General features: G+C 40.4%; 1 protein-coding gene across 3 annotated transcripts in view; it reads left to right on the top strand.

Moving 5' to 3' along the window:
* The window catches only part of sema4c (sema domain, immunoglobulin domain (Ig), transmembrane domain (TM) and short cytoplasmic domain, (semaphorin) 4C), a 126,667-nt gene that overhangs the window by 86,995 nt on the left and 16,386 nt on the right, over positions 1-23,286 (top strand). For all 3 annotated transcript variants that reach the window (XM_008417656.2, XM_008417652.2, XM_008417653.2), the window contains exons 4-10: positions 2,840-2,994; positions 9,379-9,441; positions 12,317-12,415; positions 12,789-12,885; positions 14,738-14,857; positions 19,441-19,592; positions 22,311-22,486. In XM_008417656.2, the coding sequence (XP_008415878.1) occupies positions 2,840-2,994; positions 9,379-9,441; positions 12,317-12,415; positions 12,789-12,885; positions 14,738-14,857; positions 19,441-19,592; positions 22,311-22,486 (862 nt within the window). The remainder of the gene's footprint in view (positions 1-2,839; positions 2,995-9,378; positions 9,442-12,316; positions 12,416-12,788; positions 12,886-14,737; positions 14,858-19,440; positions 19,593-22,310; positions 22,487-23,286) is intronic.

Genomic DNA, 23,286 nt, shown 5'->3' with positions numbered 1-23,286 from the left:
AGTCGATTTTCTTAATATGGAAATTACCCGTCTTAATGGAAGCTTTATTGAACAAGTGTATGAATGTGCACCTTTTGGCATGCGGCTCGATAACGAGGCTGCCTTTACAACGCACTTAAGCGTTATTGAAGCCGTTGAAAGTTGGTATGTTCTAAAGTAAAAAGAAAACAAACAAAAAAAAGGCGATTCTGCAGATTGTGCACTCCTTTAATGGCGATATCTTCAATATGCATCAATATGTATTGAATTTAAGAGCCACGGGTTGTGAAGAGCTGTGCTTTCAGATCTGTCGCCGACAGCTGGGACGCCACAGACCGCTGCACCCTTCATTAAAGCCAGAGCTGCTCCGGGCGAGCATCTCTGCGTCTTGTTTATTTGCACGGCCTTTCTAAACACATGATCACCTTATCGCACTTCTGAAATGAAGATCTGGAACTTATCAGACTTGCCCTGCAGACAGACCCGTACTCCCAGAGTAAACACAGAGCTCTGGAAACTTCTCATGCAGCTCTTCGTCCTGCACGAATCGTTTCCCGCATGTCTGAAGAGCTTCTGTTGTCCTGCGTTGAAATGTTATCGCGATGATCCACAAGGCTCCAACAGGACTTTCAGTTTACAGACTGAGACCGTTATTTACAGATATAAATGCCTTTCAAATGTTCATAACTTTTTTCTTTCTTTTTTGCATTTTGTCACATTACAACACCGATCCACCTTTTTCACTTGCAATACCAATACAGATATCTGAGGTTTAGTATCGGCCGATACTGATTAAATACAGAAAAACAGCAGAATTTACTTAAAATGTTTCTTTTTTAAACACAGACATAAATGTACTAAATAACTCTGCACCAGTGCAGCTTAAATACAGTAATAGCTTTACTAGTTTGGTCAAACATATTAAAAACCTTTTTTTTATTTGTTCAGTAAGTGTAATTAGGAATAGACCAGCCAATGTAAAATAAATAATAAAGAAACTGAAACTGACAAAAACAACAGGTTGACTAACAAACCTTCCTCCAAGTGGTTCAGAAAGTGCAATTAGGAACTCACAGCACCAAGCATAGAGTTAAACCGAATAGATCTGCTGGATTTATTTTTTTAAAATATCAGGACCAATAGTGATATTAATATTGGATCGGCACGCTATAATCAATAACTTCAGCACATTTTGATGGGATTTTATATGATAGAAAAATGAATTAAAAGGAAAAGGTTTTTCTTTTTAGATTTGCTTCAAACATCTAAATCAGAAAGGTGTGTTATGCATTTGTTTTGGTTCATCACAGATGTGAAGATTTCTGGGCATTAAATACTTTTGTACAGCTCTTTAATTCCTGAAATTCCTGAGGGTGAAAAGAATAAAAAGACTCCATGGATTTCTTTCTCTTGTTGCCTGACAGATGGGAAGGTGACAAAACAGCCAGTCGACAGATGGCTCAGTCAAAGTTTGGTTGTATTTACTCTTCTGCATATTGGCTCAGTAAATCTTTCTTTAGAGCTGCTACTCAGTGTTGTGGATGGTTTACCACTGATCCCCAAAGGGAAACTGGAACTTGTTATTGTATCTTAACCTCCTTGGTGTCACTATGTAATTTCAGTTGTGGAACTCGGCTTTGACCACAAAACATAAATCTACTACTCACCTTGTGTCGAGTTTTGTTTAATTTTCCCCAATCCCCAAAAGGAAATATCTGCTGTTTCATTCATAAGCAGGTTGCCAGGTTGCCATTGTTGTGGTTCCAGGCTAGTTTAATTAGCCTGTCAGCTAACCACAGCCAGAAGATTTACGCTGCGGTTAGCTGACATATTAGCTCCTCCACCAGTAGGGGGCTAAAGAACAGCCGAAAGCAGAAAAGTTCAACTCAAAAGATTATTAGAGACATCCTTTTACGCTCTGAAAACTGGTTGGTTGCGTTATTTATGCTAACCAACTTTGACTATATTAGGTTAAGACTACAACTTAGAAAATGGGTTAAAGTTACTAGCATGTAACATTAAGGCCACCAAAGTGTTTTAGTAAGATTTACCCAAAATCTGCATTAGTGAAAGTTTGGCAAAAATTGTTTTCATTTTGGGTTAATTTCTGTATTAAAGCCTATAAGATGAAAGAAAGTAGAAATAATTTGTCATTAGTGTAATAACACTTATTGACAAAAATATGCATGTAGGTAGCATAAATCCATACTTAATGTTTCATGTTTTATTTACTAATTTTATGACTAATTCTTTGGTCAAAGTGTGAATGCTAAACACAGCTAGCTTTAGTTTATGCTAGCTTCACATACGTAAAGGGTTGCTGCTAGCTTAGCTGAACTAAGTGGGGAACTAAAGCCTTGAGCTCAGTCCTTTTACATTGACTCTATTCTATTGAATTATCCTAACATTTCGTATTTCAGGTTTAGTGAATCTGATCAAGTCATTCAGTGAACAATGATGTGACTCCTTTCCAACAAACTGGATCCATTTCTGCTGCAATTCAAACTGTTCAACATCTGTTCAATAAAAAATTGGTTCTTCTTAGTGCTTATAGTCTCAAATGTTAGAAACAGGTTGCACAACTGATCTGGCTGGAGTCTTTCAGCAGATCAGCAAGCCGACATGCAGGACGCGGCACGTCCAGGAACCGTTTGGAAGAAGATTTAAAAAAATTGTGGAGTGTACATCATTAGTTTTCCTGAGCTATTTAGTAAAAGACTGAAACATACACAGAATTTGACAGAGGGGGGGCCCGCAAATGTTCCTCTCCTGTTAACTCCCGTTTAATGGTTAGCTGGATTTAGAGGGAATTCATCATCCGAGGTGAGAGCTGATGACATGTGTTTGTGTCTTCATCCAGATGGGCAGGACAGCATGGCGAGGTTCAGCGTTCAGGGAGTGTTCAACTACAGCATGCTGACTCTGTCCGACCACGAGAGGGTTCTGTACGTCGGCGCCCGGGAAGCGCTGTTCGCCCTGGACCCCAACGACATCAGCAGACAGCTCCGACCACAGGTAACACACACATGTAGGCGCAAACAAGGCGCCTCAAAAGGCTGATGTGAACAGAATTGAAACGCATACAGGAAAGTATTTCTGTTCAAAATAATTACAGCCGGGCGGTCCGCAAACACAACAGTTATAGAAATATCTTTGTAGCAAGGCAACAAATTAAATGATAAGGCCACATTTCTTGTCACTGGGACTCGTGACGGACAGTTCAGCAACAAAAGCATGATTCACTTGCTGCGGAGATAAACGTTCATCCTAGATTTAATTAGGACATAAATTTTAATAGAATTATAACACAACATTTAAAAGGTTCTTTGATAAGGAAAGTGCAGAGGCAGGAAACATCCTCTTCTGTTTCACACTTTTGTTTGCTCCCTGTTAACGTGTGGAGAAACCTTCTTTTAAAGTCTTTTTTTTTTCTTTCGCTTTCGCTTTTTCTCCGTTGCATTGGAGGACACTGAAGAACACCCACATTGTCGACTGATTACCAGTTGTTGAATCGTCTGTCGGTCTAATTTATCTTGTTAACACTGCAATTCTTGAAAAAGCTCAAATTGAACAAATAACTTCAGAAAGTAGCTGCAGACAGGGTGAGATATGTAATAACATGAATTCCTCTGCTGTTAGCTAAAGGCCGGGGCCTCCACATTCTTAGCTTTTCAGCTGCCATGTCTTTACAGGAGGAGAAAAAGCAACAGGGAAACTGTCTTGACGCTTTCACAGTGTCGTGGTATGAGACAATCTGTCAAAAACAATCACACTCTTAACAAGAAACAACCAATCAGATCAAAGAGGCAGGTCTTACCGCTGCCAATCGCAAACTCGTGCTACTGCAGCTAGCATAGCCAGTTGTGAATGCTAAGGCTAGTAAGAAATGGTGTTCCTGCAACAGTAAGTTGTTCCTCTTCCATTGGAACATTTAGCAACAATTACATGAGGATGAATGACAGCGCGAAGTCCCGCCTTCAGGCTCTGATTGGCTGTTTGCATTTCTTCAGATGGCAGCAATAACAGGAGGAGGTGGAGGAGATCGAACCTTTCACAGATTATCTGTTATGAGACAGATGATCTCATAACTGTCACCATGTCACAACATGGTGACAGTTTTAAATATGTAAAAACATTTATTTTTTTAATAAAAGTTACATATTTCAGGTAGTCATGCAGTTTTAATCCATGTAGTTTCCCCCCCCCAATGCTGAGTCAAGAGTTATAAACTGAAAAACGTGACAGAAATGGAGGAGTAATAAGCAGAAACCTGCCAAATAATGAGTGGCTATCTTTCGCTTTTATCTAATAATAAAAGTAAAACTACAAAGCTTTGTGACTCAGCGTAGTCCAGTCTACAAAGTAACCTGCAGGTACTTTTACCTCTTACTTAGCATTAACTCAGTTCTTTTAGCTGAAAAATTGAAAGCACCTGTTAAAAAATGAGCTCCATAATTAATCACAACCTTTCCAACATTTCCCCTGACTCATCTTACACGTTTTCCTCTCTGTGAGGCGTAACACTCCCAAGGTTACTGAGTAAATCCACCGCCTCCCGTATATTTTCTTCTGTCAGCACAAACCCCCCCCCAAAAAAATCTCTGCAATGTGGCAACAAGGTGATAAGCATGGCCTCACATCCACCTGCAGGAACCCGTCCTCAGACGCGGCTCATGACTCAGTTTAGGGTGCGCTCAGTCACTTCACTTCCTCCTTGTTTTATTGTGTGTTTTTGTTTTTCTGCTTGGCACTCAGGGGAGGGGGGGAAAAAACCAAAAAAAAAAAACCTGTTTCACTTCATCGAACCCCCTTCGACTTGATCCTCTGCTCACACTCCAGCGCGCGGAACCCCCCTCCGGGACTCGGTCGGGTTTTTGCCTTTGCTCCCTCAATAATTGGGCCGTGTTGCAATCAATGCCACCGCGGCGATGCAGAGCGGGTGTAGCCCGGCAGCAGTTTGGGGGATTTCTATCTGATTTGCTGCTGTAATGAGCAGTTATTAGATGCACACACAACACAAAAATCTCCCGCGCGCACGCCGCGACACACAACAAAGCCGCCGGCTTGTTGGAGTCGGGGTTTGTGAGTCTTGCGGTAATGATATGGCCACCTGTTGTCAGCCCCCAGCGCGCCAGAGAGAGAGGGAGAGAAAGAGAGAGAAGGAGCGAAGACGGAAAAATGACCGAGGAAACGGTCCACCCATTCTGTCGCCACGTTCCCCCTCTGTCGTTCTCTCACTTGTGCTCCTCCTTTATTTTCACTAATTGCTTCTCTTTTATGTCTCTGCTGTCTTGCTTGTTCTCCGTCTTCATTACTTTCATCGCCATCTTCCCTCCCTGGATATTCTCCGGGGAGTTTTTTTTCCTCAGGATTTTCTTTTCTTGTTTTGTTTTGTTTTGGTTTTTTTCGTTGTTTTTGTGCTCGTGTTCGCATCGCGTGTACGCCTTCTTCTCTCATTCGCTTATCGTGTTTGCGACGACCCCGTTTTAATTCTCCACCGCTTTCATTTTCATAATAAATTTGCGCCTAAACGCAGCGGGCTTCCAAGAGAGCGCCCACGCACTAGAATCTCCGCTCTGCTTTTAATCTGAACAGCTAATAAAATTTCAGTCTAATTCAATTAGACTTAATTCACAGGCTTTTTCTTTTTTTTTTCTTTTCTTTATTACTATTATTATTCCAGGAAGTTCAACTCGCAGGCTGAGCCACTTGCAAATCAGATTTCTATTTTTATTCAAATGCTAATGGCCTAAACACTGCCTGCGCTATTTGTGCTGACGTAGGCGGAGATTTGCAGAGACGCTGAGACCAAGTGGCCGTGTAATAGCTCTGAGGTCATTACCAAAATAAATGTTTACGCTGCGTTTCATTCTTACTTTTAATGACAGATACGCTGAGGTGTAACTAAACACAGAGAGTTGATGGAAGTACATTAACGCTGCTGCTGCTTATTACCGCCGCACGTCGGTGTGAGGTGTGTTTATTTTGGAGTGTCGTCAACGAGAGCTCCTTCTATGTGATATTTGCTACTGCATGCCGTTATATTTAGCTTTAGCTGTGAACGTGCGTGGATAATAGGGTGAGATTTTATTTTTAATGAAGTAATTAACAAAAAAGCGAGAAAAAAAACCCCCATGGAAACAAAATTAGAGGTAAAAATAAATGCTTGGAGCTGGTCCTTCATTAAAATCCTAATCAAATTAGTTCAAAGCTCAGGTCTTGGACGTGATATTTCGGGGCTAATTATTCATTTAGATTTCGTTCCCGATAATTGGAACTTTGTCGGCTTTCAGAGAAATTCTCTGGAAATTAAATTAGATTTAAGGAGCGTGGGAGGACGAGGTGAAGTTTGTTTCTTGCAAAATTGGCCTTTAAACTCTTACCACATTTTTTTTTTCAAGTTTACTCCCACACATTTTGTTTTTTCTCTTTTGTACTTTCTTTTTTCTGAACAAATGAACGCGCGATTGTGAATTAGGCAGAAACATTACACATCGACCTTTGAAGTCTGACACATTTAAAAAAGAATTTTTGTCCGCTTGATTTACTCAGATGACACAAACATTCAGACTGTTGGTTTGTCTGAATGAGACAGCCTGTGTGCAGTGTAGGATTTTACACATCTGGCGGTCCGGTAGACTCGGTTCGACTGTGGACCAAAATTGCAACATTTATTACATTTTCAGGTAGTGCGGTTCGCTTTCTGGTAAAAGAATCTGTTGTCAGGACAACTATTATTAGTCCACTCCGTCGACTTATATTAAAGGTTGGTGATTTAAAAAGTGATTATTCAAAGGAATTGCGAGAACTCCTTTGTGTAGGCGACACGCAAGAAGATCCATATAGAGGTGGCAGCATCGTGGAGTAAAATGTGGGCGGAGTTAAATGGATTAAACATGCAGGACAGTCCAGGAACAATAAGAGTTAAAGGCTGGGAAATACTCCGGGTCAAAGTTCAACTTCTAGCAGAACATCTCTTTACATACTGCCTGGGCTACGATGAAATTGTTTGACCAAAAGCGTTTTCATATTTTCTGCATCACAGTCAAAGTTCAAACCTAAATCCAATTGAAAATCTGTGGAGCTGAATGTGTACGTCTGAAAGCTCAAAAAGGCCGTCGCATAAAACCTCAGTAATCTCTGTGTTGGAGGTTTTTCGGCTGCAACATCACAAAACGTGAAATATTTAATGGGCCTGGATTCGTTCGCCAGGCCTCACCTTACCTACACGCATTTAAGATGGAGTAATAAAAATGAGAATTTACATTGTGGATTACACCGCCAGTCATTATGCCAAACAACCCGCTTTATGTTTTATTTTTACTTCGAGACCATTAAAAGCCACAGTTGCCGTAGCACGTAATGACCATCCTATATATTGTAAGGCGCGGTTTATCTACCAGCACATTTGCTTTTTGTAAAAACTCCACCGTTTGATTGGAGTTGGTTTGCATCCAGTGGAGGCGTTTGCTCTCTCGCCCTAATAGCCATTATAATTAGAACTAATGGTGTGTGAAACGTCTAAGGAAACACGGTGGATTCCTCTGACCTTTGTCCACGGAGCAGAGTTCAGCCAGGTGTTGTTGAAGAGAATGCATTTTTAAGGTCTATGCATGTTCCAGTGGCGCTTTGCGCTGCGATATTCTCTCCAGGCTGTCTTTGATCCTTTCAGGGAGCTGTGGTGTTTAATCATCAGATATATCCCTCCAGTAAAGCTCTCGCGGGGTCCAACTCACTCCCGGCAGTGGGTTTAATGGAGCCAGAGACAGAAACAACACAACCATGGAATGAGTCTGAGTTGCTTCAGTGACATTTCTCTGTGTTTTAACCCTCCACCACCTGCAGCTCAGTCTGTGGATTATTATAATTGACCGCAGTGCATTGTGGATTAGCAAGGCAAGGCTATCTGCAAATACAGCCATGTTAAAAAAAAAGACAGTCAAATAAAAAGATATGGATTAATCTGGAACAGGACTTTTTTAATATTACTTTTAACAGTGCTTACTGTAAAAATAATGTTAGAAAAAACAGCCATTTCCTGGTGGAATCTGACACACAATCATACCAAATCGGTAAAACTTAAAAACAAGGTGGCTACTCGACATATCCAAGGAGATTTTCGCTGTTTGAACCCCCAACATTTAGTCTGGTAGGTCCTGAGTGTCGAAGTGGACGCGAACACACCGGTGAGATCCAAAGAAGTGTCTGAGGTGTTCAGAAATATGTTGGAGGGATTAAAGAGATCTCAAAAGATCAGCCACTTTCCTGTACAGAAAGTTCCCTACAACTGGAGGACGTCTGGTCTGGCGGACCAAGCGAAGTCCGCAAGGGTTGAACACCAGGTCAGAAACATAGAAACAGAGAAACAGACCAGTTTGAGCAGCTTCTGGAAGTCTCAGGGTTTGGGGATGCTTTGCATCAACTGGACCTGACCAGCTCACCATCATGGATTTTTTATGTAATCAACCATGTTTGAGTCAAAGCTCAGGTCTTGATCTGATTAACATGCTGTGGAATGACCTGAAACAAGCCATGCATGGAAAAGAAACCTTTAAACATTCAATAGCTAAAAATGATACGTATCAGAGAGCAGTAGATGGGTACAGGAAGCAAGTCGTGATTTATTTTATTATTTATTTGTGAGAAGCCCAACAGATTTAGTTTTACAAGTGAAGGAGAAAAGAGAAGAGAGAGAAGGATGAAGAGGATATGAGGAAAGAAGTCTGCTTCTACACCTGCAGAAATACAGAAAAAAAACTATAAAATCACAGTTAAGTGCATTACTTATTAGTACAAGATGCATTTAGTGGCAACTGCATCCCAAAATAAAAGCTACAAAACTGTATTAGCATTAGTAGTGTGTGGTGTCCCAACTTTTTCCTTATAAAACATCTTTTTAAAATGTTTTTTTGACGAGTAAAACATGCCTCTTTTTGTTGTTAAATGCAATTAACTCAGTTTCTTTTCCAGAGATAAATAAAAATAAGATCAGACATACATGTTTCTGAACATTTTTTCGTAATATTTTGGAGTGTGCTATTTTCTTTTTTTTTCCTGACTATGAATTTAGTTCGTTCATCAAAAAATGTGTCAGACACTTAAAATTTTCACCAAGTGAAATATATCTGAAGCATATTTGTTGGAACACAGTCTTGACACGAGTCTGGGTTAGTTGCTATAGTTACAGCAACTGGTGGGCAATCGTGTGGAGAATAGGCAGAGCAGTAAGATGTCTCTTTCTACTGTAATGTGTTTCAAAGTGCGTCTCATAAGAGACTAGGGAAGGATCTGTTTTTTTCAGGCATTGTGTATTGCTACTCGTATAGATGTCCCACCTGCAGGTGGAAAGTTGACAACTGCTGCTAATGGCTAGTCACATTTGCCTCCGTCTTCCCCCAGATCGACTGGCCGGCTCCGCAGGACAAGAAGAGGGAATGCGTCTCCAAGGGGAAGAACAACCAGGTAAAGTGGATGCTAACTCACACAGCCCCACAAACCCCTCAGACGGTTTCATCCGCCGGTTCGACAGCACGGCGCTCGTTTTGAAAAATAATAGCTTATACTGTAAGTGCAACATTTCTCAGTTCACTTAATTACATTTTGTTAAGACTGCGAGGAGTCTCCAAATTGGAAACTTTCCAGTCATTCCATTAGCCCACAGAGAAGTCTATCATCCGGACAGGGTCAGGCTCAGCAACTTTTTAAAGCGCTCGGATTCAGCGTGTCTTTTGTCTTCAGCTGCAAAAAAAAAGAGCAGATTGCGGCTCTGCTCGCAGAAAGGACAGAAAGCGATTGAGGATGGGGTTTGGTAACACTGCAGTCTAAACACAACAGGACGTGCCTACAGTCAGAACACAGACACTGATCATATTGCTAGCTCACAAGCAATATGTTAATCACTTTAATGGAACAGTTTATAATTTATTGTTCAGAGGTTATAAAAGGTTAACATAGCTCTCATCTATTCTCAAAAATGCCATAGAGATTTATGTCTGTTTAATGAACCTTAAACCTGTTGGTATGTTTACGTTGGGTGGTCATTTGCTTAGAAGCTGCTAAGTATTTACACATAAAACTGAGTTGTAAGACGGTTCATTGCTAACAGTCTACCTGAGTGAAACAACTCCAACATGTGAGGCAGTTCTGATCAGAGGAACTTCGTGATTTAAAGGTAAAGCAGTTCGAAAAGAAATAGAAAATATAAGTGGTTTTCATTTTATTTTCTACTCTACCCTACTTTTCATAGTGAAATCACAAATAGTGATCTCAAATAGAAATGGTTTACATTTTCCCTCCCCAGTGCGTCTTTAATGTAGGAAGATAATTAGGGTTGCACCATCTTCCGGCTCTATTTCCTGTGTAAAATATCAGGATTTTCTGCAAATAGCCGCTTCATGCAACGGCTTTAAGATTCATAAAACAGTGTTTCAATAAAACACTGTAACATTTTTGATGTTGTTGTTGATTTAAGATGAGGTGGTTTAGTCTGTTTTGGTGTTGACCCGTTGCAGACGAGCCATTAGCATCGGACTCCAGTTCTAACTAAATGAAGGAGCTAAGATGGTTTTCTACTAGATTTAAGATTCAAAATGCTTTAAAAATTAATTTTCTGAACTAATTCTTTATTTAACTATATAAAGCCTAGTTCCAAGTCTTTTTAGGACATATACCTTTCTAAATCCTTTCTCTTGGATTCTGATTCTCATCATCAGCAGACAGACAGTGAGTTTTCCAGGGTCTGCACTTAAGCCTCACCGGGAGCCTCCATTTACTGAGGCTGCATGCTGTTCACGAGCAAAGCATCCTTCCTTAATATTTTATAGTAACTCATATGCTGGATGCACAACAGCAACTTTTGATGTGGTTTTCAGTGGAAAGCGGAAACAGTTCATCAGAGAGCAGGGGAAGCAGCAGTGCTTTGAAAATGGCTCCAAGTAGAGTTAAAAAGTCCATGTTAAATAAAATTAGGTGGAGCTTAAAAGTAACAGAGTAGATTTGAAAATGTACTCTGTTGTTAAAAAATGAAATTTAAGTAACGAGTAAATCTGCAAGGAAAATGTAAACTTTGTTTTAAAAAAAACAAAAAACAATCTTTCTTTTACTCCAATTATTGTTTTGGCTTACAGATTTGCTAGGTTTTTCTGTATCAAGCTGGATTGTCTGGCCTGCTGCTGCAGAGACAATATCAACAAGATGCGGTGAATTATTCATTCCGCTGGTATGCATCGTTTCTGAGCATCTGTTTTTCTTTTCCATCCAAAGAGCTTCATTCTTCATTCCTCGCCATGCAGACATGAAAGGGCAATCCCCATAAAGTGCTGCATAAATTATTCTGTTAATTATTCCCTGGAACTGTCTGTGACTTTTTTTTATCATTTTAGATTATTCAGATAATTTGTCACAGCATTGTATGTTAAGTGATGCAGTCAAAGGGATGCTGAACGCTCGTACTGCTTCCTTTTTTACTTTTAACAGAAGAATGAAACCAAGCTTGTTTGTAAATGTATTTCTAGAGTTCTCATTGCAGACTTTCCTTAAAGACATTTCTCAGCTGCGCCATGGTGGCAGGTTGGCCGTTCATCTTTAAAAAGTCTCAATATATCTTAAATAAATCTTAAAAAGAAAATGTAAGTTGTTCTTAAATATGTTAATCACTTTACTTTATAAAGGTGGCTAAATCTACTGGTAACAAACTGGTAATGCTTGCTAGCCAGCAAGATATTTAGTTTGTAAGCAAGCTAGTTAAGGCTTACTAGCTTGCTTGTTAAGGCTGACTAGCTTGCTTGTGATGTAACTAGCAAGCTAACTAGAATGCTAGTCAGCTAGCTAGCCAGGCTATAAGGCTAGTTAGAAGGTTAACTAATCTTCTAGCTAGTTAACTAAGGCTGATTATTTTTGCTAGCTCACAAGCAAGTATTAGCAGCTTGTTACCGGCTAACTAACTGGCTAATTTGCTAGATACTTAGCTACTAAGCAAACTAGCTAGCTAGTAAGCAAACAAACAAGCCTTTAGCAGCTACCATATGGCTCTCTAAGCTGGTAGCTATCTATTGCCATTTCCATTATGTGAGAAGCACAAAACTGCAGCCAAGAGACCCACAAATTTCACACTTTTGGTTCCCTAAATTTGTTTTGTACATCTCTGTTGTGACAGAGGTCTTACAGTTTATTCATAATAGTCTTCAAAAGGTCTTAAAAGTTTAAAATTTTAGTTGGTGGAACCGGTGGTGAAAACATCTTTGCTTTAACAAACAACAAAGTTACTCCTGTTGCAGCTTTACTTTTTGAAAGAAAAACCCACTCCAATTATTCCCTTCTCCCACTTTTCCTTTTGTAGACTGAGTGCTTCAACTACATTCGCTTCCTGCAGAGCTACAACCACACACACCTCTACACCTGTGGCACCTACGCCTTCCAGCCCAAATGCAATTACATCGTAAGTATTTGTGTGTGTGTTTTTCTGGTTGGAGTCGTGGCAAGCAGTGGCTGACAGGTGTCAACCTGACACGTCTGACCCCGGGGGGGGCCCCATGCCGCCGTGTGACAAAACGAAAGTAAATGCAACAGAAGAGAAGCATAGCACACAGGGGTCGGCTGAATAATGTGAGTGCTGCCGTGTGGGTTTCTAAGTGCGCACGCGCATGTTACACTGATGCGACAGGACAACATGGCAAGGGTTCGTGCACCGGATGGACGAGGCTTGCAGCTCTGTCATGTGGGTCATAATTCAAACTGACCATGAACCACCTGTGCTCCCCTCATAGTTTTTTTTTTTGTGTGTGTCTGTGGGAATTTGTGTTTGTTTGCAGAAAGCGGACGATTTTACCCTCAATCCGGCAGCTCTGGAGGATGGGAAGGGCAAATGTCCATATGACCCTGCCAAGGGTCACACTGGCCTCATTGTGGGTAAGTTGACATAATTATACACTGCAACGTTCTGCACGCCTCCCGTTTGTCATTATTCACTTGTAAGGAACAAAGCTTCTTGGTACTTTTTCACAGTCAGTAGTTCTTCAAATTTTCCTGACAGTCTTCCAAGGCATCTTGAGACATGGCTTTATTTTTATTTTATTTTGTAATTCAGCTTTGAAGTTTGCGTGTTCCACCTCACAGAGACCTTTGAGTCATTTAGGCATGGCAAATTGCCTTAGAGAATGAATCACAAATGTTTGTACCCCTTTAACTTTTTCACATTTTCTAGCGCTTCAAAATGGTTTTCAACATTTTTTTATATAAATAAAAGTCTGTACAGTATGCTAATAAAAGTATGCATTTCTATCCAGCCCTCCACTTTTCACATCAAGTACGGTCTTTTTTTTTTTCTCCACGTTTTTGCCACAAAGTAGCTCGTGCTCAGGCAGTCAGGAGTGTGTCTGTGAACGTCAGTTTTTAAGTCTTTCTACAGATTCTTAATTTGAGTTAGGCCTCGCTTGTAAGTAGATCAGTATTGTTATCTGAGACTTTGATTGGAATGTAGCATTTAGCTAAATCTGATATATTCACAACAACATTGTATGGTCATTAACATTCACTGTCCCATTTAAATGAAATCAGTCAATGTTCCAGCTTTGTGGCGTCAACAGCTATCAGCTGTCATGTCAACAGATTCTCCCACCAAATCCTCAGGAGTGACTGCAGGCCACTTTGGCTGCTTCTTTATTTAGCTCTGTCCTTGTCCAGCATGAGTTGGTAGCTGTGCAATTGTGCAATACTCTCTGATGATGATGATGATGATGATGATGATGATGATGATGATGATGATGATGATGATGATGATGGATTGAACTCCATGTGGTATACAAGGCTCAGCATATTGATTTTGAACCTGACCGTTCTTTAAACTTGTCCACAACTTTATCCCCGACCTGTCTGCTGTTTTCCTTGGTCTTCATGATCCTGTTTATTCACTAATGTTCTCTGTGTTTTCCTGAACCTAAGTTACACACAGAGCTACAAATGCAATAAAAAAATACTTCTTTTCATTTGTAAAGAAAAACACATTTATGCTTTTCTTTACACTTCACAATTATGCTCCAGCGAGTTGCATCAATGCTTTTTGCATGGCGGTGTGAGGAGAAACGAACTGTTTTGAAGTGTACTTTCTGTCAAAAACGCAATTTGTTCCTGTTGTTATCGCTTGGTCTGCAGTGACGTTTGTCCTCTAGTTTGAGTTTAATCTGCAACAACATATAACTCAACGTACAAGAATCCAAAGTAAAATGTCGATATACCTTGAAAAAGTCCATGCCGTTTTCTCAAATTCGTTTCAAAACCTTCCACAAACACAGTCTGCAGAGAATAATAGTAATAATACAAAAAAAATGAAATGGCTTGTTCACAATATTGTATGCATACAGATTATCTATTTGACCAATATTATATTCTTAGAAAATACACATTTTTATCTGACCCTGTCAAGAAGACACTCCCCGCCAGCTGCTGTTGTTGTTCCAACTGTGGAACCTGAACAAATTAAAAGAAGCATTAAACCAGGTCAAAAAGCTCTGGCAGAAACTCTCATCGCTTCTGCAGCCAATACAATTGAGCCGAGAGTCCAGAGATGCAATTTAGCCTTTTATGCTGCATTCACGTGATTGTGGGCAGCTTTAGTGACCCCACAGACGGCCACTCTTGCAGCATTTTTGTGCCTCCTGGCTGATACACAGAGTCTCTTTCAATGTATGCCTGTATTGTCTGTTGGAAAAAAAAAGAAGCTGAATTAATGTAAAGCTTGCACTTTTTTTTTCTTTCTTTACAGATAAGGAGCTGTACTCAGCGACGCTCAACAACTTCCTGGGCACGGAGCCGGTCATTCTGAGAAACCTGGGCCAGCAGCATTACAGCATGAAGAGTGAATACTTACCTGCCTGGCTAAACGGTGAGTGTGAAGAGAAAAACAATAATGTGCTAAAATGTGGAGTAGAATGAAGTGGTCACTTGTAAGAAAATAAAATTATGTAGATGTGAAAAGAAATGCACTGTCCTGCTGTTGTTGACCTCATCACACTTTCCCCTCAATCTGGGACAGTTAAAGGACAACTCTAACGATAATGTACAGTTTCCAAGTAGATTTTTACCCTTACATTAAAGGTTAACCAGCGCTGGTATTATCTAATGGCTCATTACCCATCTGCATTACCTCATCAGGAAAAAAATCATTGAGCCAGGGCAACTTCCCATTGTCCACTAAACCTCTGAGTGGATCAGCGTTATCGCTGCTGTCAGGTGTACTAGATGAGCTAGAAGGAACAAATTATAAGAAAACTGGGTTTTATACAATAAATGTACTTCCTCTAGAATCTTCTTCTGCCATCATTTGTTGAATGAAGGTCAATTTTAAGAAGTCGGTCTAACTCCTTGGTCTGCAGTGATGTTTGTCCTCTAGTTTGAGTTTAATAGCAACTAACTCTTGTACCGACCAGCGTTCTAAGAGAATTATGAATGAAAATTAAGACCTGCTGCATCACAACTGAAATGTACAAAAGAAAGCTGAATATTTTACATTATATTTGTTTTTTTGCACAGAATGCCTAACAACGTATGGGTTATGATTGGAAGTGAGCCAGTGACAAAAAAACTGGTGACAAATTCACACGTTCCCATGATAGATAAAAAAAAAAAGCTAATTAGCAAGGACTCATTAGCAGCTAGTTAGCTGTAGCCTCAACCACCTCGAATCACAGAACGCAATGAAAATATCTTGAGAATGTTGCTTACACGTCTTACAACAAAATGTAAGACATGTGATTAACGTATTTAAGGGCAACTTACATTTTTTAAAAATGAATTTAAGACATTTCAAGACCTTACTTTTAAGAATTTAAGACGTCATAGAGAATAGCAGACATACTGACTTTGTTGTCTGAATGGCAGGATATCACCTACTAGCCTATTCTAGCTTTTATTGCCTATACTTGCTGTTGTAAATAACCTGTACAGTTACCAAACAGGCGAACATTAGTGGCAGAAAGCAGAGGTACAGCTGTTTCCTGGAGGTGACCCCTGAGTCGTACTCAGCTTATGTCTCCAGTGAATACACACCGCGTTGTGTGTGTTCTCACTTTGTCATCTCGGCTAGCTGGGACACCTCTCACACGGCCTCCAACTCCATAACCACCGTCGGCCATACATCACTGAGAGTCATCCATTAGAAACAAAATGAACATAACTCATAGTGCCAAGCTGAAAATAGATGTAGTTTTCTGGGAACATGAACACGGCCGTTCTTAAACTAGTGTTGGAAATATGAGCTGTTGTGTTCTTACAAAGGATTAAAGGAAAAACTTGAGAGAGCTGTATAAGTTACAATAAATGTTTTAAATAGAAATGTATTCATTAAGACAAGTTTCTATCTCTCTTTTAATCCATGAAATGTTTTTTTTCTCATATTTTTTTCTCGTTTGTAAAATTAAACACTTTTCTGTACCGTCTGTGAAGAAAATTGGAACTTACTTTAAGCTACTGGTATGGTTAATTTTGAAGTATTTACCTCTGTATGCTGCTGTAATTAACTATATAGTATGAGTGCTATATATTTCTGGGCAGCTCTTGATATATGCGTTAGTACTACCAATGGCCCGTACTTGTTTATAAACATAATTCTGCTTCAGCTGTAGCTAGCAGCAGGCTAGCTTGCTAACGTCACCCTGTGGGTTTTTTCTGGTTGTAGAGTGGCCAGAAAAACCCTGTGAGATTTATTTTTTCAATAAAAACACATTTAATGTGTCCACAGATGTCTAGGTTTAAAATTGGTCTGTATTTGCTCTAAAAGGGAACGTTATTTCAACATGTTAGTAGAAGTCTAAATTTAGCCGCCTTTCAGTCGAGCATGGAAAGCATAAGAAAGAGCAGATTATGCTGGGGGCAAACGCAGGACCTCTCAGTTATTAATACATGTAATAGACTTGTCACTGTTATAAAATTAAGGACTTTTTTGTGCTTTTCTTTGTTACAAATACAAATGAACTCCCTTTCCTCATCTGTCTGTGTCATTTATGTTACTGCAGTTCATTCAAAGAGATAGAAAAGTTAAATTCTTTCTGTAAAGTTGTCTTTTTTCCTGAAAACTAACATAACTTTGCCTCTGGTGATACAGTATATAGAAAATATCTCGTCAGTGCACAACCTGTACTGTTTGGTGTTTAACAACCTTTTACATTTAAATGCATGATCCTCAAAGCCTGTAAAAATTCAAAAATGTTGACATAAATACCTTTATAGCTCTGTTTTTAGCTCTTAAATAAATAAACTATGTTTTTCTGCCTTTTGATAATATTACCGCCAAATGGCAAAAAGGATGAAATTCTTTCAAATTGAATCAAATCAAGCTGTCTTTATGTAACTATTTGTCTATTACAGCTTTTTGTGAACCTTACAGGCATTTTTATTTCTAAGTATAAGCTTTGGCTGCTTTTAGACCTGAAAGTTTTGCTTTCTGTGAAGATAAAGAAAACAGACGCGTTGCAACTTGATGTCATGTGCGAAGAAATACTCGCTCACAATACCTACCGTTGGTTAAGCTTTCAAGTTGTCAACGTAACGCACTAAATCTTTAGCGTATGTGTGCTATATAAAAGAAATAGGAACACAGTGCTTAACTACTAATTGTCAACACTATGACAACTAACAAAGTCAGGAAAAAGTTTTAATTTTAAAAGAATAGTGAAGGAGAGGGAAGTAGGTCAGTTATGCTTGCTTGACTTTGAAAATCTTAACATGTAGATGTGCTGTGGAATTCAACGTGTTTTGGCTCAGTTGAAAAAAGAAACCCACACATCAACTGACATGTCATCAGCAGAGCAGGTGTTTAAATTAACTAAACAGCCATTTAGCAATAATCGCAAAATAAACATCAAGCTTCAAAACATAATGACTGAGTGTTCTGCTCTTTGTGTGGGAAATGTTTGCGTGTTTTTTGTTGTTGAATCCTGATACATTAGTGGCGTCTGTTGCTTCTTGTAACGTAGCCAACACAGAGAGTGTGAAGATGAGTACTCTTGAGTTGTTGTTCACCATTTTCTGCATTACGTTCCTTTTGCTGTGGCACACTGCACTGAATTAATGATACCTGCATCTCCAGGTTTCATTTTGTTAGCTGAATCGTTCTACCGCAGCAGCGCGGCTACGGATGGCAAGTAAAAGAATCGTCTTTTTACTCTCCGGCTTTGTGCGAATGCACAAAATTTCCAGATGCAAACGATAACATGCAACACGTCTACAGGTCTAAATCACAGCTGCATTGACATTGGCTCAGGTCTAATAGGTCCATGCGTTACCTTAGCAGGATCTGTTTCTCTGTGGGAAGGCAGTAAAACTGGAACCACAGCACACTTTGAATTGGTGTAGCTCACCAATCCAAGCTAGTCTTTTAAATTACATTCAGCATTTTGATTTAGAACAAAAACCCACTTAATATATGATTGATTAACTCAGGTTGATGAGTAAAGACGGGCTACAGAAACGGTGGAAGCTAACGAGGATGTTTAATTTTCATCAAACTTCACGCCTGAAATTTGAGGTGAAAAAAGCTGAGAGCATGAAGCTCGCTCCTCAGCTACGACGAAGGATTGTTATCATTTGGGTCGAGGAGGCGGGGGACAAAGTGAGGCACTTGGAAAGAAATGGAGAGAGAAGAGGATGAAGTCACAGCAGGAGAAATGGATGATGGAAAAACAAGACATTAGGAATGGTGATGAAGAGTCAGAGAGAGAGAGGAGACGGGGAGGTACGCGAAGAAAGGAGGTGCATACAGATGAGGCACAGCTTCTGCCTCGCGTGTCTGTTTATTATTCATACAGATATTGAAGTTTTTTTTATTTATTTAAGACCAGACCTGCGATGAAACCAGACTCACCTCAATTTAAGCCATTTCTGACCAAACTAAAAGCCTTCAATTGGTCTGGACTTCGGTGGAGAGTTTATACCGTCCCATTACGGCTGAAAATTTGACTCCTACCTTAAAAAGAATGGTCTGTCTGGGCAGCCAGTAAATTCACAGAATATATATTTTTATAAAAAAAACTTTTTGGCATAAAAATGAATTTGAAGCCTCAAGCAGCTAAGATTTTTTTCTTTAAAAAAAAAAAAATATGCGTGATTGTCTTGAAAAAGCAATATCTACAACCTAATGAGGCCCAGACACAGAGACATAAAAAAAAAGAAGACGGCAGTGACTGAGGAAGGGGGAAAACACAAAATGGATCGCTAATAGTGAGCAGAGGAAGGAGAGTGAGAAACGACTGGTGGAGAGGTGAGGCGAAGGGGGATGATGAAAGCAAATAGAGGAGGAGGTGAGAAAGGCCGACGGAGGATGAGATGGACGTGTCAAGCTAGCAAGCGCGGGGTGTGATTCAGGCCTGCAGGCTGAAACCGTCTCTGCTCACTTGTGATATATGTCAGCTGAGTAAAAATACACCCTCTGATCTCCTTTTTGTGCCTTTGTGTGTGTGTGTGTTTCCGCAGAGCCGGACTTTGTGGGCTCGGCCCTGGTGAGGGAGAGCAGCGGCAGCAAAGAAGGGGACGACGACAAGATCTACTTCTTCTTCAGCGAGCGAGCGCTGGAGCTGGACTGCGATACCGAGCTCACCGTGGCCAGAGTGGCCCGCGTCTGCAAGGTAACCCGATCCATCCCGGAGGCCGGCCCGGGCTCCGTAAACACGCACCGATTCCAACGCCAATCGGCCTCAGCTAACGCAGTTAGAGTTAATGCAGGAGCGCGGGGGATGGATCAGACGTGAACTCATGGTTCTCTGCAGACTCGTCTGGGAATCAGCTGTTTTCTGCTTCCTCCAGCTGTGCTGGCAGCTGTTTCTGAGAACTTAATAATGTGCTAACCGTCGTTGGCTTTAGCTAGAGAGCAGTTTCAGGAATAATCTAGTGTAGAGGGCAAAGCAAAAGTATTCCCCGTGTTTCTCTTTGATAAAATAGAGCGTAAAAGGCAGAGGAAAATGATAGATGGATTTTCTACTACACTAATTCAACATGTTCAGCCCCTTTAACTCTGATACCCCTCTATAAAATACAGTTCAACTAATTAAAGCCACTGCAAATTAAGCAATCAATCAAGTTTATTGCTATAACACGTTTCAGTGGTCTCTAATCAAAGTCTGGACTGAACTATTGAGACTTACTTTATTTAATTTGACTGAGTTTGATCTATTGTACAAGAAAGAATTAGCTAAATTTTGCAACTTCTGGGCATGCAGATGGGGCACAGATGTGCCAGCTTTGCACTACGGGTCAAGGTTCAGACCTAAATTCAGCTGAGAATTTGTGGTTAGAGTTGGGAAAAAGATCTCCATCCAACAAGACTGAGACTTTTCAAAGAAGGCAAAACAATTCACCCCCCAAAAGCCTTGGCACTGCAGCGTAAGCTAGCTGTACAAAGCTAACTCGTGTTCAGTAAGGAACCAAAACAGCCGGATATCTTCTGCAGTAGAAGAGCACAGTGGAGAGCGTGTGCTACCAAACAAAGAAAGGAGAATAAGAGGGATCAGTGGCTTTTAAATCGTTTATTTTAACCCAAAGCAGCAGGAGCAACACACAATCGGCTCGTCGCCAGCTTGCTTATATCGGCCCATGCGGAGACAATCACACTGACGTGGACATATCTGCTAATTAATTATTCATTTTCAAAATAAATGGCCTCATTAGGAAATCTAATTAGCTTTGATGCCGCGCCGTCGTTACGGCCGCACGTCAGAAGCCTCTTCCCTGAGACGTGCTTGACTGTTCTTTAATGCACTGTGATGTTTGAATTGTTTGGATCACACTATATCCCGATAGCTTAGCACGCGCTGCACTGCTTCTGTGAGTTTTGCTGCTGCGCCACATGCATTTGCGCCTTCTAAATCCTGTTTTACATCATCTGCAGAGGATAATAGGGACAATTCAACAAATTGGGTCTCCTTTGAGCACAAAGAATACAATCCAGCACCACCTGTCTACACATTTACCTTTTTTTTTTTATTTTTTTTTTTTAATGAGCGTTATTATTTTCCTTCTTTTTGTCCTCCATATCAGACTTCAATATCCGAGGGTCAGAATGGATTTGAAAGCCTTTACGTGCAATTACAGCAGTTCAGTCGGCGGGGGCAAATTGAACAGATTTACTGCTGAGCAGATAAAGAGGGAGAATAAAGACGATATTTGTCTTTGATGGGGTGAAGGGGAGGCTAATGAAATGCAATATAACAAAGCGCTAAAAGAAATAGAAGAAGAAGAAAAACCTGGGAGCTTAAAGAGCGTATCCAGGTTGAAAAATGGAGTTCAGCAAAAATCATTTGTAATCCTACATTTCTGAGTTCAGCACCAAGAAATATCCGTCTACTTAAACCACCGACTGGCCGTTTGAATATATTTATGTTTTTTCGGTGGATTATTACTTTGATCAGTTTGATCAGTTTGCAAAAAAGCAGAGGTCGGCTGTTTCTTTCTGCCATGTCGGCTTTGAAGATGTCGTTACCGTCGTTCGTTTTTGTTCGACAACGTGTCAGTACGTAAAAGTCAGAGAGAACAACTGCCTTCAGAAGTCAGCTAATTAGTACATGAAGTCCATCTGTGTGTAATTTGGTCTCGGTAAAAGTCCAGCTGTTCCATCAAGGCCTCCGAGGTTTGTTAGAGAACATCAGAGAACGAAGACAGTCATGATGATCCAGGAGGACGGCAGACGGGTCAGGGATAAAACTGGAGAAAAAGCTTGAAGCAAAGTTAAGTTATAATGCAGAATCCAAAGCTGTGGATCTCACAGAGATCTATTCATTCCTAGACCTGTCACAATAATCAATAAATCAGTTAATAGCAAGATAAATTAAAACCAGTTTGATCGTTTCCATTTCCATGGCTGAATGACACAAAGTCTTTAGCTTGGTCCATTGGTCTCAACTAGTCCCTGTTTTTGAAGGACAGTTTTGTTTATAGATATGTCATAATTCACTTTATCTGTTGTTTCTGATGTTTATTTCTTTTGGTTATGTAAAATGTCTTCAAGTTCATTGCTAAATGTTCACTACAAATGAATGTTTACTGATCTTTAAGAGTGTGTAGTATTACCATTACTATTTTATCACTTGGAAAAGGTCTAAAAAACAAAACATCATCGCAGTAACTTTTATCATCCAGCAGTAAGACAAACACATAGACGAGTTTCTCCAGGTCTTGCTGGGACATTGGTCCTGTAATCCTAGACATGTTCTACGAGGCGATAGAAGGCTGACTTTGTAACCATCTTTATGTGGCTCCGAAGGCTCACCTCAGATCCAAAGTCGGTTTGAGCGTGGACCACATCTGGAGTGAAAAGAGGGAGGCTCAGCTGCTATGTGTGGCTCTTTCAGGGTGATTTGGGCGGCACCAGGACCCTGCAGAAGAAGTGGACCACCTTCCAGAAAGCCCGGCTGGAGTGCTCCCTGCCGGAGCGCCATGTCTCCTTCAACAACCTGCGGGCCGTCTTCACGCTGCCAGGGCCCGACTGGCGGGGGACGACCTTCTACGGCATCTTTCACGCACAGTGGTCAGTATGAGAGGAAAAGGCACGCGGCCGGACGCCGGAGATGCATTACTCCGTATTTCAGACTCAGCGGTGGAGTTAATTACCGCATTAGTGCTCCGCCGCCCGCCCGCCGCCGACGTGTCAGAAACCCTTAATGAAATCGCTGAGCGGCCAGTCGCTCTGATAAGATGGCTCCTCTGATGTACTTTGTGTGATTAGATATTTACAGTGTAATTGGGGGATTTTAATTTAAGTTATTACTGTTACAAATGTGAGCCATTTAGAGCGCGCACCACTCGGGCGTCCTTGGATATGTTTTATCGCTTTTATTAGAGGCAGAATGTCACACAGATTTAATGTGGTTTTAAATGGCGATAAATCCGTTTCCTTAAGAGAACCGTTGTCTTGACCTTGAAAGATTCTACGACAACGACGAGCCACAGCGTTAGGACCACAGTGGTGCGGTCTCCACTTAGAGAAACACTGAAAACGCTGGAGGACAATTTCATGTTTACAGCAGAAGCATAACATACACAGAAAAAAACAATCAAAACTAGATAAATCCAACATCTATTCAGTCAGCAGAGTTATTGGCCACTGCAGGAGCATTAAAACATCCAAATCCAATATATTTATAAAGCACATTTTTTTTAAAACGGTACATTTGCTAAAGGTTCTGATATATAAAAATGATAAATCCAAGACATGAAACACTTTTAAACAGAACAGAGACATTAAAAAGAACCACTTACTCGGGGCCAAACTATTCATAAAAGATGTGCTTTTATTTTTTAAGTTTAGTGGCCTTTATTGCGCAGTAA

The sequence above is a fragment of the Poecilia reticulata genome, linkage group LG9, assembly GCF_000633615.1.
Source record: "Poecilia reticulata strain Guanapo linkage group LG9, Guppy_female_1.0+MT, whole genome shotgun sequence".
Lineage (NCBI taxonomy): Eukaryota > Metazoa > Chordata > Actinopteri > Cyprinodontiformes > Poeciliidae > Poecilia > Poecilia reticulata.
Note: the sequence above shows the minus strand (reverse complement) of the source record. Positions and strands in the feature narration are given on the sequence as shown.